Source organism: Gekko japonicus, unplaced genomic scaffold (assembly GCF_001447785.1).
Source record: "Gekko japonicus isolate JY-2015 unplaced genomic scaffold, Gekko_japonicus_V1.1 scaffold119, whole genome shotgun sequence".
Taxonomy (NCBI): domain Eukaryota; kingdom Metazoa; phylum Chordata; class Lepidosauria; order Squamata; family Gekkonidae; genus Gekko; species Gekko japonicus.
The window spans coordinates 183901-200612 of NW_015163606.1; the positions used below are offsets into that span (position 1 = coordinate 183901).

A 16712-nucleotide genomic window follows, 5' to 3' on the forward strand; every position below is an offset into this window, starting at 1 on the left:
GTGGGCGTATCTCCTGAAGTTCGCTGCCACTACTCACTGAATTGTCACTGCCTTTTTAGAGGGACACTGAGACCCCTCTGACTTAATCTCCCTATTTGGAGATAGAATCCCCAATCTTTGGGGGATCCCTGGAAAGTTGGCAACCCAAGGGTATGGCCTTTCCTTGCTTCCCTGGGCTACCCCCTCCCTTTGGTATTGTGCAGAGCGGAGGAGACTATGTGGTCAGAGCACAACACAGATTATTAGCCCAAATAAAATCCCTACACACAATACTCTCTACCTCAGGAGGTTGTAGGCTCAGGATAGGATCTCTCCTTGGACCGGCCTCTGGCTCTGCTTCAGCCTCTTTCTCTTGCCCAAGAGACCAGGAAAACTTCCATTCATTCCCCAGTCTAGCCGACTGTGGAGTGGCTGAATTTCCGCTGCCTCCCAGGGTTCCCCCACGTCTGTGGCTTGTGTCCTGGACAGCCTCATCAGCACAGGCAGCAGGAGCATTTCCTAATCTGCTGTAGGACGAAGACTGCATCCTCCCTGGATGGGCTGGAGTCTATATTGATGCTGCCCTGCCCCTTGGGACAGTCCCTCTTTTCCTGCACTTTTTGGCCTTGGGGCAGCTGGGAATTGTAGGCCAGCAGATCAGGAAGCCCCATTCAACCCAGTGAGTGATACCCCTGCAGGCCCCTCTCTGGAATTACAGCTCAATTAAACCTTATGGGGGAACATTTTAAACAAACAACCACACGGCAGCAATCTTACAAACACAGGTAACTACTATTTCGTTACAACTACCAGCACCCACTGAGGGAAAAGTTAGTTCCACACAGGAGGCAAGCACGAGACGTGTCTTCATAAAGAGAGAAAGCCATTTGCCAGTAATTCTGACAGGGCACAGTGGCTGAAGGGGAAGTACGTGGGGAAGAGGAGCAGACCCAGCACCCGGCCAATGGCATGCGAGTACTCTTGAGTGGCAGCTGATGGGCCAATGGCTGAGGGAGCGCATTGCACAGCAAATGGGAGAGCTGCAAAGCGCCACCCCAAAACACAATTATTATATAGAGAGATATGGTTCAAGCAAACTGCTCATTGGTTAGTAGCGGCACAACTTGACATGTGAATGCTAGATTAGCCATGCAGTCCTAAACAGAATTATTACCTTCTAACCACATTGACTTCAGTGGCCTTAGAAGGATGTGACTCTATTTAGAACTGCAGTTGTACAGAAAATCCTGCTCCTAACGAGGATCCCTGTGGAAAGCAGGACTTGGCACAGATTTTTCTGTGCCAAAATTCTTTTTCATAACATGAGTGTTCGATTTGGGTCAAAAGAACAACACTAGTGGAAGGGTTAGCCTCTTCCCCCATGTGGCCTTCCTTGATACAAATTTGGCTTCTCTGCAACTACTATTTACTTCTTTAAAAGCCATAAGAAAAGCAATAATAAATCTTCCAAAATCGCATCTAGTTAGGGCATTATAGAAGTTGCTGGACAAATAAGCTTATTCACCCATTGTCAGCACTTTGCAGAACATTGTTGGCTCTTTTCCCACACAAATAGAATTGAATTTTTGAAATTAAGTTTTTTTAATGTAGAAACTCTTTAAAGTAATATTTCTTGTTTTTCTTCGTTTGGATCAAAGGATACTATTAAAATATTAATGTTATAAACCTAGCAGGCCATCCTAAGGCCAGTGTGTAAACATCTTAGGATAGCAGCTAGTCCCCACACTGGTATAACACTGTAGATGCCAGAAATAGGCAGTCCAGTTAACAGGAGTGGGGAACCCGGAAAATCTACAACAACTAATGACCAAAGACTTCTTCCCTGGCCTGTTCTGGGAGCCTCTCCTTTAAACTCTTACCCCCACCTGCTGTCACTGGCCATCACCTGTCCCCAGGATTCTTGCCCTTTTGCCCCACCCTCACCATCTCAGGCCTTCTGACCTACATGTGAAGAGGAAAGGGGGCTACACCAAGGCAAAATGAAGATGAAGAAACAAATTGGTGCAGAGGGAAAAGAATCTTTAATAATTGTACAACCCATACGCGTTTCACGTGCAGCTTTGTTGGGGGAATCTTTCTGATTCTTTTTAGTTCTGTTCCCATACCTACACTTAAACAGTGTAGGTATGGGAAGTGTAGGTATGGGAACAGAACTAAAAAGAATCAGAAAGATTCCCCCTGATGAAGCTGCATGCGAAATGTGTATAGGTTGTACAATTATTAAAGATTCTTTTCCCTCTGCACCGATTCGTTTCTTCATCTTCCTTCTGTTCTGACCCACTCTGGCCCTCTTTCCAATTGGCCCCCAGGGCCAGTGGACATCATTCCTCCAGCCCCACCCTCACACTTCCCTAGCCCTCCCTTCACTTGCCCCGAAAATTGTCTCCATCGTGGCTGCATGGGGAGGGCTGCCATTGGACTCCTACCCAGGGTCAGGCAGGCCCATAGTCAGCTGCCCTCCCACGGGTCTGTTCCAGGCCTCTGTCACTCCAGTGCCGGCTGATTATATCAGTGGGCTCTCTTGTTGGGAGGTAGCTGCAGCTGCCCCAGAGCTGGTGCCACTGCTGCAGGCTCCTCTGCTTGTTCCCAACATGCTGCCCTGCTCAGGTGAGTCCTGGCCTTGCGTAGTCTCTGCAGGGACCTTTGGGGAGGGAGATGGTTTGGGATGGCCTGACGTGCTGCTGAGGGTATGGGCTTGGCGGCAGGATGTGCTGGCACTGGACACTAGTTAAAGCTGATAAAAGGCGCTCTTGGCCACAGCTGCTGCCTGCTTATTCAGCAGTATTCACTATTCATACCTTGAATAAACCTTTGTTGGTGTTAAAGGTCCTTTTGGACTCTAAATCTGCTAAATACCAGTAGTTGGCCTAATTGTTCCTGGATGTAGCAAGATCAAGTATATGACATATCCTGCATTTGTAGTAATAAAATTATGAAAATTTTGCAAGCCTACTAAAAAAACCCAAATTTTATAAAGAATTTCAGAAATAATGGAAGTTTATAGCTCTAAAATATTGTAAATCACCTCAGTAATTCCTAATTCATGTGCTTTCAGAGTAAACATCTCAAGGTAAAACTGTTATAAGCAGGGGTCATTTCGTAGAAAAAGAGCTAGGGGGACTCATTAGCATAACTCATTAGCATATGCCACACCCCCTGACATCACCGGAAGTGTGTCCTCCCCACAGCCGGCGGCGACCTCCAGCCTTTTCCCCATTTGTGTGGGAGCATGGAGGAATAGCCAAATGCATTAAGAATGTATGGTGTGTAAATGAATTGGCTGTTGGCCAGTTTGGAATCGTCCTCACTGCTGCATGAAATAAAGGGCTGCAGCACAGACTAGTGGTCTAGTGAAAGAATGATCAGTAGAGATATGAAAGCCTGGTAAAAATTCCAGGGGAGGGAGACTTTTTATCAGTTCTTCCTATACAAAGGAAAAACCTTCATATGAAATATTTTCTTTTGAAATGATTGATTTTGCTCTCTCAAAATGAAGAATTGTATGGAAGACAATCAGTGCATTAGGGAATGATAACTGATATGTATATGGCTACATTTATTGTCTGCATGTGAGTAATTTCTTCAAATTTAGTATGCTATAATGTGGATAAAGATAATAATTGAAGGGTTTATTGTTTTCAGTGTTATAAGTAAATATACTGGTAATCCTGTATCTGACTATCTGTCCAAATAATACACTGTCTTTTATTTACTACAAAAGTCATGTTTTATATTTTCAGATATGTGCACTCAGGTAGCATAAAGTGCAATATTTTGCTGCTCTCACTCCATCTAATATAGGTTGTATTTATGATTTTGCTTGTAGCAAACAAAGACATTTAGAGAGCAAGCTTACTTAGAATCCTATTGAGGTCTATTCAGTGGGCTTATTCAGGTGGTTAACACCAGAAGGCGTCATTTTTGAGATTAACGATAAAAAAGAAAAGATTGACTCTGTTTTTAAAGCACATGAATTTCTGCAGACACAGCTTGGGGAACCAGAAGAGGGCAAAGAGGAGGAAAAAGAAAGCAAATCTGATGGCAAGTTGGGCTTGGGGTCTTCGGACGAGGACTCCCCTTCTCAAGGGTGTAGACTTTCCAATTTCAAGGGTGTAGACTTTCCAATTTCCCAGAGGCATTGCTGTGCTAGGAGCAAGGGTGGCCCCTGGGGGAGGCTGAGCACCTTCCTGAAAATTTCAGCGGGGGCTCTGATGGCGAGTTGGGCTCGGGGTCTTCGGACGAGGACTCCCCTTCTGAAAAGGGGCCGCTGCCCCCAAAAGCCCTTATAAACTGAGGATTAGAAAAGATAAGAATAAATAAAGGCTGAAGGACTCTGATTTGTGCCTGAAAAAATGTTGAAATAACTTGGGAATGCTCTGGGGATTTCTTTAAACAGTTAAAGGGATGGTTAAACGATAATTAATCTAGCATAGTTCATTGTATTATTAGTAGCTTTTTGAAAATAGCATCGTGTTAAGCTGATGTATGATCTCCTACTCTTGGGTTTTTAGTTAGTTGTGGGTCTTTTTTCTTTATTCCCCAGATGTAGTTTCCTTTCCTATATTTTCTGTTGTAGTTTTGTAGTTTGAAAAACCCTCAATAAAAACCTCCCCCTAGGGGGATGAAAAAAATGGGCTTAGAATTGCACTGTTATACTTTTAAATCCCATTAATCTGCCAAGTAGTACGATTTGTATACTAAGTTATAAACAATGCATTTTATGTTATAGCAGTAAAATAAATTGAAGTTTGATTAGAAAATTAATATTGCATATAGTTCAGCTTTGCCCCAAATTTCAGTCCCCCCCCTAGGGCTTCCAAACTGTACATCTTTAAGTATAAGAGACTGAGAAATTTCAAAGCATTTTTTAAAAAAATGCACTTATATTCTTTCAACTTTATAAATATTAATTTACAGACCTTAGAATTATATTTTTCCTTGAATACAAGTAAGTGGTTATGCTTTCTTTATAGTAGTGTGTTATAAGGCACAGCATAACCTGGATTGAAAATGTTAAACATTCAGCCAATATAGAATTTGATACAACAGTACCCTTTTTGGTTTTAAAAGAGATTTGTATTCTTTCTGAAATTCCAGGTTCCTGGATTGAAAATGTTAAACATTCAGCCAGTATAACACTGATAACACTGTAACCCATTTTTCACATGAAACTACACACATGAGTGGCTCTTGAAATGCAGCTACTTGAAATTGTTCCACTTTACAAGTTGGTACCTATGAAAAAAGAGTACAAAGCACTATGCCACAGTTGTATTGCCTTCATCTTTTGGACACATCAGCTAGACTGGAAAGAGTTAGTGACAGGCCAAGGTTGCACTGGGAGTTCAACATATAAAAGCAGTGATCTCAGGAAATGCACCTGTCTCCTATACGAAGGAGGAAGGCTGAAAGGCACACTAACTGTGTTTCTTGAACCAGGATTGGATGCCGTGCCAGAAATTGGCTCCAAGTGAGACCCATCTTTCCTGTAAGGTCATGTGACCCAAAGGCCTTATGGAGACAGTAAGATAGGGGCTTTCCCCTCAGTATAGTGTTGCCAACTTTTAAAGTGATCCTTTTAGTATCAGTTTGATATGCAAACAATTATCAGGTGATGTAGTTTAGCACCATGCCATTAAAAAGCATGAACTGCTCTGGGCATTACATCCCTGCCATGTTGGCAACTTCAGTAGTGTCACTCACCTGAATACCGAGAATCAACTTGAGTATTTCAACCATTCTTTACACACCTGAATCCTAACATTTATAGTTGCCTCTAGTGTTCCTTGTAGACTCATGTGACAGTGACAAGGGGCTGGTAGATGAGTCTGCATTGAGTTAGAGGACCGTTTGCTGCCAGGCATAAGTTGCAACCATTTCCAAAATGCTTCTAGTCGTTTGTGTCTTCCCCAGGTTTGCAGTGGGATGAGTACAGCTGCACACAGTATTCTGAATGTAGCTGTTCCATCCATTTACTTACTGGCATCAATACGTCCTTTTAATCCCCTTTCTAGTAGTTAATATTGATGTTTATCTTTTTCACTCCTATAAGATACTGAGTTGATGTTTTCAGAATTTTCCGTTGACTACAAGATCTCTCTGCAAGCCAGACACAGCCAATTTTAGAACCTGTTAGTATATAATTGCCAGAATAATCTTGGAATACAGTACACATGATCAGATTACAGTCTTTAGCAATGATGCTCTTTGAGTTAATTTCAGTGTTGGTACAGCATTTCCTCTTGTGCTGCAGAAGCTTGATAGAGCTTTGAACCAGATTGCAGGATTTTATATTCACTGGGGAAAATGCAGGTTTTATACTCATTTTAACAACTTTATTTTTGAATAGCACCCTAAATTTATATGTAAGGTTTCACATTTCCCTTAAATGAGTGGGTCTTATTTCTGAGTAGATGGGAATAGGATTGCACTTCATATAGTTTTTGTTAGACATTTTCCGAGAACTCAGCAATACCAATTTGAGGCACTAGGTGGTGTGTCAGTCTTAGCTATGAACAGCCAGCTTTCTTAAAGATAACATGGTGTAAGCTTTCAAAATAGATAGTATTTCAGATTTTTTAAAATAAACATTTCCACTTATTTAAATCAGTTTAGAAGATTTTAATGAAAAAATGCAGTAAAAATGCAAAATTTACCTAGTAAATAGCTAAATAACTGGAATTTTAGGAAACTGGGGTTGAATGATTACATTAATACATAATTGTTTCTGATTTAAAGATGGTTAAATACTGTTGTTAGTATAACTAGACTTTTCTAGTTGCCATACATATATAAGAATGGTACATTGCATTAGAGGTAATGTAATTTAACATGAACACAATTCAGAGTGAACTGTAACAATCTTAAAAATGGATGACAATAGTTTATCATAATTAAAAAAAAACTTTTTGAATTTCCTTTGCTTCATCACTATGTAGCCCTATAGCATGTGAATATCCCTCTAGTCTTATTTAAAGCAATCATAGTTTTAAAAACTAATGAACTACAGCAAGACTATTCTCAGAGTGTTTTGTTAATTTCACTGCCCTGTTTTTGTTAGCAGAAGTGCAATCAACAAAACTCCTTCATGGCAGCTTCACCACTGGTTGTAAAATGTCTAATCCCACTGTCCATCTCTGGTAGACATCTAGTACTGTCCCATATTCAAAAGACCATATAAGCCATTTGGCTATTATACCTCCCCCAGAACAAAATTGTCTTCTTACCTATAAAGCTGGTTCTTACCTATAAAGCCCTATATGGCCAGGGTCCAGCCTACCTGAGGAACCGCCTTTCCCCATATGTTCCCCCAAGAGCACTACGGTCGGGGCCCCAAAATTTACTAGCTTACCCCAAGGATATTAAACTTGCTGCAACTAGGGTCAGGGCTTTTTCTGTGGCGGCTCCTACCTGGTGGAATGAGCTCCCAGGGGAGATCCGGGCCCTGTGGGACCTCATGCAGTTCCACAGGGCCTGTAAGACGCAGCTCTTCCGCCAGGCTTTTGAGTAGGAGCCGCCGCCCTATTATACCACCACCGCCATTGTTGTGGAGGCCCTGAAGAAACACCTGTAACATCTGAATATTGCAAAGAATGAAACATCTGTAACATCTGAACATTGCAAAGAAGCCCTAGCCATGGGAAACATTACCGGGAACTCGGGACCTTTGATCCGCCATCTTTGGAGTTATGTACCGAGCACCACTGTTTTAACTTTTAGGATGTTTTAATGTTGTGTTGTATTGTTTTAAGCCAGTATGTATATTATGTTTTATTATGGCAAGGTTCCTTGCCCCTGTAAGCCGCCCTGAGCCCACTGGGGAGGGCGGGGTATAAATACGAAAATAAATAAATAAATAAATAAATTCTTCAGCTTCCCCTCTTCTATCTGTATTGTACAAGGACTAATGTAGTGCTGTTGTCATTGTTGATAGATTTATGAGAAGTTTATGATAAAGAAAAAAGTGGTTGAGGTGTATATCACAAGCTTATGTGGGTAAAGTGTTGGTCAGAGTATGTAAGAAAAATATGAATGCTTTTCAGAGGAACAAAAAGAAGGTGTTGATTTATGTCAGTGTTTGTCAGTGTATAATCTGGTGGAGTTATAGAATCATGTAGCTGTACCTTCACATGGTAGATATAATAGGTCATACATTGAGAGTGAACATGGTGTAATAGACAGAAAGTTGGACTAGGATCTGGGGGGCAACTTTGCCATGGAAGCTGGCTGGGTGATTTTGGGCCAGTCACACACTCTCAGCCTAATCTACCTCTTATGGAGCAGGGGAGAACAATATAAGCCACTTTGGGTCACCACTGGAGAGAAAAGTGGGGGGATAAGTGAATTTAATAAAAACACATTCTCGTGTATGCTTAATAATAATGTGCAGTGTTTACTCCCAAGGGTCTTTTAGTCACACATTTGTAATAAAAATTTACTGATGAGTGAGTTATTTGCTACTTTAATTATTGTTCTGCTGTTTTAGTATCTGCATTTAATATACAGCATTTAAAATTTTCCTTGTCTTGATTGCTATTTATTTTTTACTTTTACTTTTTTAATTGCTGCTTTTAATCGAAGTCTGTGATCACACAAACCTTTAGATCCGACATAGGTGCGAATGCCTGATGGATCTAAAGGGAGCGATCAGACAGCAGCATCTGAGAAGCGTCCCGCAGTAGCAGCCCGTGCTGCTCCGCCACAGAAGCGGAGTTAAAAGACACCAGGGAAAGTCCAGTAGTAAACAGGTTGCTACGGGCCACGGACAGCCTTTCCCCTGTCTGATCGCTCAAGCACGCTCTCATGCCGACTCTGTGTCTTTGTCCCCCCCCCCGCAGTATGTGCATCATTGCATACTCCATAGGGGGCCTTCAGTGTGGAGGTGTAAATCCTCTTTATGCAAAAGGGAAACAAATGGCAAAAAAAACCCCAACTCACCCGCAGTTGCGTCTGATCACACAATGACAGGCTAAGCCTGTAGCTTCAAAGGGCTGTTTGAGAGCCAATTTGGTGTAGTGGTTAAGTGCGCGGACTCTAATCTGGGAAAACCGGGTTTGATTCCCCACTCCTCTACTTACAGCTGCTGGATGACCTTGGGAAAGCCATAGTTCAAGCACCCTCTCATGCCGACTCTGTGTCTTTGTCCCCCCCCCCGCAGTATGTGCATCATTGCATACTCCATAGGGGGCCTTCAGTGTGGAGGTGTAAATCCTCTTTATGCAAAAGGGAAACAAATGGCAAAAAAAACCCCAACTCACCCGCAGTTGCGTCTGATCACACAATGACAGGCTAAGCCTGTAGCTTCAAAGGGCTGTTTGAGAGCCAATTTGGTGTAGTGGTTAAGTGCGCGGACTCTAATCTGGGAAAACCGGGTTTGATTCCCCACTCCTCTACTTACAGCTGCTGGATGACCTTGGGAAAGCCATAGTTCTGTCAGAGGTGTTCTTGAAAAGAGTAGTTTCTGTCAGAGCTCTCTCAGCCCCACCTACCTCACAGGGTGGCTGTTGTGGGGTGGGGAGGGGAAAGGAGTTTGTAAGCCGCTCTGAGACTCCAAGTGAAGGGCAGGGTATAAATCCAATCTCTTCTTCTGTGTGATCTCGTAACTGTGTGTCAAGTTCCTCCAGAGAAAATAGCCTTGTTTTCCCTCCGCTTTTACTGGCATGTGTGACCCCAGCCCAAGTGTAAATGGTTGTTATTAATAATTCAAATTAGGCTGGGTTAGTAGCATATATTTATCTGGTATTTTGTGAGCTGCCTTGGGAGCTTTTGGGATGAGGGCAAGATAGAAATATTTTAAATAAATAGTAATATGAAGCTAATACGTTTTTTAACATTATCATTTCTCATAAGATAATCTCCTCAACTAATTCTCTTTCTGATTTGCTTTGGAATTCAAAAGGTGTCTCAAACTGTGGGTTCCATATCGGTCTCTCTTCAGGAGAGATCAGGGTTGGCTATTTGGTGGCCATAGTTCACATGCAGCTCCTGTCCTCGATTTCTTATTCAGCAAACATCTTGCATGAATATGAACCCATGTTTAACAGGATGCTTGCTAGGTCAAAAGTCATCTGGTATTTTCGAGCACCTAAGGCATTACTTCCACCTTAGCAAGTGCTTTGCAAGAAATAAGAGGATGCCAAGAATGCTGTGGGATGTCTGCTCATTGGGATCTGGAGGTGGGATGGGATCTTGGGGGGGGGGGAAGTATTGTTGGCTGGAGAAGGGTGAGCTTCTAACCTGTTGGACTGCTGTCCCTTAAAAGGCTGAATGAAAGCATGCACACAGAGGCTTCAGTATTATTACAGGAACATCCTCTAATTTAATGCTGCAGAAATTATTCAACCTTGGGGACTGGAGCAAGAAGAACATTGGTGAAAGATTGAGGGATCTGGTTGCTGCCTGGGGTGGGTCCAGCCTTTAGGGTTAGAGAAGTTGATCAGAAGAAGAAGAAAAAGAAGAGATTAGATTTATACCATGCCCTTCACTACCCAAAGGTGTCTCAGAGCGGCTTACAAACTCCTTTCCGTTCCCCTCCCCACAACAGACACCGTGTGAGGTAGGTGGGGCTGAGAGAACTCTGACAGAAACTGCTCTTTTTCAAGAACAGCTCTGACAGAACTATGGCTTGCCCAAGGTCATCCAGCAGCTGTAAGTGGAGGAGTGGGGAATCAGATCCGGTTCTCCCAGATTAGAGTCTGTGCACTTAACCCACTACACCAAACTGGCTCAAACAGCCCTGATGTAAACAATGGCAAAGTTACTTTTGGTATGCAGAGGTAAACTGAATATATTTAATCATACAGTGATTTGTGACTAATCTGACAAAGGAAGGTAGCTAAAGCTTCTAGGAAAGATGAATAATAAAATACTCTTGACATTAATAACCTTGAGTCAATAAACTCTGAAATATTTTCAGCTATCATTAAGTGTGAAAACAAGGTTGCTAGATCTTTTGTTACACAAATGTTACACGTATTCCAAAAGTCTGGCATGGATAATTATCCTGTCACTTAACAAGGAGCCAAAGACAGTGTAAACTTAACAATCTTAGGTGTATGCCTAAAGTATAATATGTGAAACTTAATTAACCATTATCTAACTATACCTTTAGTGTTATTGCTAGGATTCCTGGTATAGTTCATCAAAGAAGTAAGAAGCACTGCAGAAGTGAGAACTTTGTTTGCCAGAGTGATATGCAGGATCCTTTTACACATTTTTTTTAAAATACAGAGTGTAGTGAAACTGTATAAACCATTATGTGGAAAGTCCTCAGTCTGCCTGTTTTGATATAATTCTGCATTGGAATGTTAGACAGATGTCTTCCTGCTTTACCACCTGAAGTCAGTATTCTAAGAACACTTCTAAAAATGCTGTTGAATAGCTGCAGATTTTTAGTGTTTCTGTAGTAGCTGATGTAAAGATCTTTACTAGCAGTCATGTAAGGTGAAAAATACATGTACTTGTTTTATATATATGTATGTATGTATGTTACATGACATGATCTGATATAATGTTGGATAAAGAGCATTTATCCTTCTTATTTCTGGTATTTTAATCCCAAAGTTAAACAGGGGTAAATACACACATCCCTTAGGCATTTATTTATTTATTTATTTACATTTATACCCCGCCCTCCCCACACGCGGGCTCAGGGCAGCATATTTAGAAAATATGCGTTGTTTTTACTACCATACCGAGAAGAATCTGGCATCCATTATGCCTGCTGTCCATTATAAATTAATCAAGTGACATAAGGAGTCTTTCTGCAGCTACTAAAGGAAGCAGTTTTCCATTCATTACTTTAAAATCTCTGGAGAAGAACAATCTGGGCAATTATAATAGAATCTCTAGCCTGCTCTTTCTGGGCAAGATGATTGAGAGAGTAGTGGCAGCAGGGCTATTTTTGGGCAGGAACGCACAGGAACGGAGTTCCGGCTGGCTCCCGATCTGGCCACGCCCAGCAGGAACTCATTAGCATAATAGGCCACACCCAACAGCAGAAACTCATTAGGATTGGTTACATTAGGGATGTGTGGCCTAACATGCAAAGGAGTTCCTTCTACAAAAAAAGCCCTGGGTTTTGACAACAAACAAGGTAAACAGAATAAGAAGCAAAAGGTGGGTGTGGCTGAATGACCACACTTCTGGTAACATGGGGGTGCGGCCTAATGTGCTAATGAGCTGTGCTGTCAGGTGTGTGGCCTAGTATGCTAATGAGTTTCTGCTGTTGGGTGTGGCGTATTATGCTAATGAGTTCCTGCTGGGCTTTTTCTACAAAAAGAGCCCTGGCGTGGCAGAGCAACTCCAGGTCTTCTTGGATGATGTATATGCCCTTGACCCTTCTCAGTCTGGATTCAGGCCTAGTTATGGCACAGAGACAGTATTGGTGGATGATCTTTGTCTGAATAAAGAAAGGGCTATGCTTCATTGTTGTTGAATTTATCAGTAGCCTTTGATACAGTGGACCATGCCATTCTGTTGAGACTTTTGGAGATAGACGTAGGTGTCAAGGGATGTATTTTGGGATGGTCCAGTCAGGGCCAGCTGGCCCGCTAGGCGAACTAGGCATTCGCCTAGAGCGCGAGCTGGCCCGTAGGGCACGGGAGGAGAGGCAGGGGCGGCCGCCGACGCCTGGACAGCAGCTGGGAGGAGCTCTGCCTCCCGGCTGCAGCCTGCAGCAGGAGGACGTGGCGGTGGCTGGGTGCGGCGCTTTCTTCCTCCCGCTGCTGCCGCCTTCTTTCTCGGCGCTTTCTCTCCTGCTGGGCTGGGGGGGCGGAGGGAGGGGCCGCCAGCGCTCACCTCCAGCCCGAGCGCTTCTCTGCGCTGTAGCCGGGCAGGGCGCGCTCAAGAGGAGCCTCCCTCAGGCACGGCCCCAGCAAGAAAGGCGGCAGCGGCAGTTCTCCTGCCTGGCTGCGGTGGGGGGGGGCTCTCAAGAGGAGCCTCCCCCAGGTGTGGCCCCAGCCGGAGCAAACTGGCCCTCCCTGGAGCGCAGGACTGGCGGCGGCGCGAAGGCTCTCCAGCCCCAGCCGCCTCCTGCTTCGGGCTTGCTTCCCATCCGGCCGCAGACCTCCTCCCAGCCAAGAGAAAGGCGGCAGCGGCGGCTCTCCTGCCCGGCTGCGGGGAGGAGGAGGGGCACCTTCTCTGGCCCAGCCGTCGCCGCTGCCGCCTTTCTCGCGGCTGGGAGGAGCTCTGCTGGCAAGCTGCAGGAGCGCTCTCAAGAGGAGCCTCCCCCAGGCACGGCCCCAGCCAGAGCAAACCGGCCCTACCTGGAGCACGGGACTGGCGGTGGCGCGAAGGCTCTCCGGCCCCAGCTGCCTCCTGCTGCGGGCTCGCTTCCTATTCGGCTGCAGAGTTCCTCCCAGCCGCGAGAAAGGCGACGGCTCGGCCGGAGAAGGGGCCCCCTCTCCCCCCCTCCGCAGCCGGGCAGGAGAGGATGAGAAAGGCGGCAGCGGCGGCTGGGAGGAGGGGGGGCGCAGACCCAGACCCCCACACACACACTGCCCGCCAGGGACGCCCAGAGCGTGTCTCCAGGCCCCGCCGGGAGGTTGGCATCTGCGCTCGCCTAGAGCGCAGGACAACCTCAGGCCCGCCCTGGCTCCAATCCATAAGAATTATTTAAACCATTCCAAAGTGACAAGATGGAGATAATGCTGTTCAGTAAGGCTGAGGTCTTAAAGGGTATTGAGCTTCCCATGTTTGCTGGGGTTCAGCTGACGTTTAAGAGTTTAGGAATTTTGCTAAATCCACAAGGCTAGGCTGTTTTAATGTGCTAAACATAAGGCTGCCCTTGAAGAGAACTCAGAAAATTAACTTGGTACAGAATGCCGTAGTTAATGCCAGGGTAGTCTGTTTTAATGTGCTTAACGCAAGACTGTCCCTGAGGATAATTCAGAAAATTAATTTGGTACAGAATGCCACAGCTCAATTACAGTTAGGAGCTGGGCAGAGTGAGCATATCGCTTCTATTTTGCAGTCACTACTTTTGTTAATGATTTGTTTCCCAGTTCAATTCATGCATTCTTCATGGCCTGGGAACCACATAGGTACAAGACCGTCTCTCTAATATGTTCTGTGATGACTTCACTTATCTGAGCAAGGCCTTTTCAAAGTTTTGTCCTGCAAATAGGTGGGATCAGTGGCTGCCTGTATCAAAACATTCTCTGTTGTGGCCCCCACCTGGTTAAGTGACCTGTCTGATGAGGTCAGGAGAGCTTCCATACCATTTGCAAAAACAGAACTTTTTAGGAAGGCATTTCTATGAAGAGAGTACTGTTGGTAGTTTTTAATATCTATTGAAAGTTTGTAAATAGGTTTGTTGTATTTGTTGACTTTTAATTTTTGTAATTTGTCTTGACTAATCTGTGAAAAAGGCAGACTATAAATGAAGCAAGATAATAATAAATCATGGACTCTAAAATTAAATAACTAAAAAAGACTTTCAAGTTACATTATTTTTACACTATGCATATTTAGGCCTACAGTTACACTTTGTTATAAAAGTATCATCTGCTTCCATTTCTGTTTGTTTAAGAATTGTTACTGCTAGAGGCAGAAGAGTGTTAGCAGTTTTCATAGGCCTGTTTCTGAAAATGGAACTACATATTCATCACATATTTGGAATGTAAATTATTCTTGTTGCCTCCTGTAACAAGTATTTTTTCCCCATTCTATACATAGGTAATGTGGGTATGTAACTTGTGCCGAAAACAACAAGAAATCCTCACAAAATCTGGAGCTTGGTTTTATAACAGTGGAACAAATACACCCCAAAAACCTGATCAAGAAGGTTTTAGAGTGCTGCGGAACGAAGAAGCACCTAAGGAGAAAATAGCAAAGCTACAAGAGCAATCTATATTGGCATTGGATCGAGGCAGATCTCAAGGGCTCACAAGGCAAGAATCCATCAACGGCTCAGGAGGGAAGCATCAGGTGCCAGGTGACACAGCAGACAGGTAAGTAGTTGGCTCATTTCTCTGATTAGAAAACAGTTGTCATGAAGCACGGGGAGAGAGGAGTCTTTGTCCAGACTAAGAGACCACACCAGATTCTTCAAGAGGAAAAGGTTTTTTTATTGACGCGTCTGGTCCAGCCAGCACCGAGGTGCTTTGAAAATGGCTGAACCCTTAAGCCATGCAGTTACAAAGATTATATACCATCAGTTCACAGGTTTCAATCATACGTCACACAAGCATAAGCGGTGGAAAATTTACTTTACACCAACACTTTTTCCTGTCACAGGAACCATCTTATCTTTTTGTGCCCCATCTCATCTCTTTTGCATTATAAGCTAGTTAGCGGATATACACCTGTGTCTTTGAAGCTTAACCACAACTGTTGCCGGGGGCTGATTTTGACCGCAATGGCTGACAGCAGTGCTACACTAAATAGGTCATGCTCAGGTAGGAGTAGGAAAGAAGGTGGGGGTTGAGGTCTTGTCTGGGAGAGGACTAGCTGTATTTTTAATATTTTATTTTAATATCGCTTTAGTCACCTCTCTTAAATTGGATAATCTTTGCATCTCTTTTAGCTTTGCAAATCTTTTTAGCTTTTTAATCTGCCTTTAGCACTTTTTAACTAGTAGGCCATGATCCAAAAGCATATTGCATCTTGACCTAAGGCAAGGTCCACAAGTCACTATTGTCTTTCTGATTTTTTAAAGAAAAGTGGCAGAGAGAGAACTAAAGGGTAAGAAAAGTGGTGGTTAGATGCAAAGGTGACACATACTCTCAAAAGTTACTTTATTATGTAGCCAAGGCAATCAAATAGCATCCAACATTATAATGCTTTGAAATTCTGTTCTTCATTTTGTCCTAGCACAAACTACCTCATTGGTGCTGTAGTCTGGTCAAATGTTAGAAAACTAACCAGGACAAATAGCTGGACAACAGTTTAAAAATTATGCTTGGCTCCTAATTCAGTAATTTTGTTATATTTTATTGTATAAGGGAAACCAGAATCTTGGTATTCTTTTGTTCATGGGATGTCAGAATGTTGTCCAATCCATGCAAGAGTGTGTACACAGTATCTACATTGTCAGTAATGTCATATTGCCAACTTTTATTAAATATTGCTTAAAGTCAGGGAACCTTTACTTTAGAGACAACACCATTTTCAATCAGAGCTTTCTCTTAGGCGCTGGGGGTTTTTTTTGCTATTTTTTTGAAGGAGGGAGGGTTGCAAGAGAGAAAGCAGGCCCTTCAAAATAAATTCCTGAGCTGAGAGGCAGCCTGTTCCTTTATCCTAGCTGTGTTTAGTGTTGGCAGAGTTCAAGAAATAATCCAATCCACACTTTGGAGTTTGCTTTCAACGAATTTACTGCAACAGGATTTTTTCAAAAAGACAGTAACTCACCGCAGGCCACTAATGCAACCGAGAGACCTTCAGAGCACAAGCACTAACACATACTAACCCACAGCAGGAAGAGAAACAACAAGAGGTAGGCTGAACTGCAAGAGAAAACATGCAATCTATAAATCAGTGCTCCGGGGGCAGCTGGGGGGCCGGGGGAGGTTTGTGCACATGTGGGCCAGTCCCCACGTGTGCACAAAAATACTAAAAGTAGAAAAAAATCGGGGGGATGTTTAAATCCCCCCGAAAGTGCAAGAGCTTTCCGTGAGCATGCGCACGGAACGCTCTGTAGCTGACCTCGCCGCTGCCGCGCCGCCGCCTCCTCGGAGCCGGGCGGCCGGGCGGGCGGCCGGGGGGAGGACCGG

The 16712-nt window shown here is 43.7% G+C and overlaps 1 protein-coding gene across 2 annotated transcripts in view; it reads left to right on the plus strand.

The window, feature by feature from the left end:
* Window positions 1-16712, plus strand: part of RIMS2 (regulating synaptic membrane exocytosis 2) — a 611329-nt gene that overhangs the window by 131971 nt on the left and 462646 nt on the right. For both annotated transcript variants that reach the window (XM_015407292.1, XM_015407290.1), the window contains one exon: window positions 14677-14951. In XM_015407292.1, coding sequence (XP_015262778.1) covers window positions 14677-14951 — 275 coding nt within the window. The remainder of the gene's footprint in view (window positions 1-14676; window positions 14952-16712) is intronic.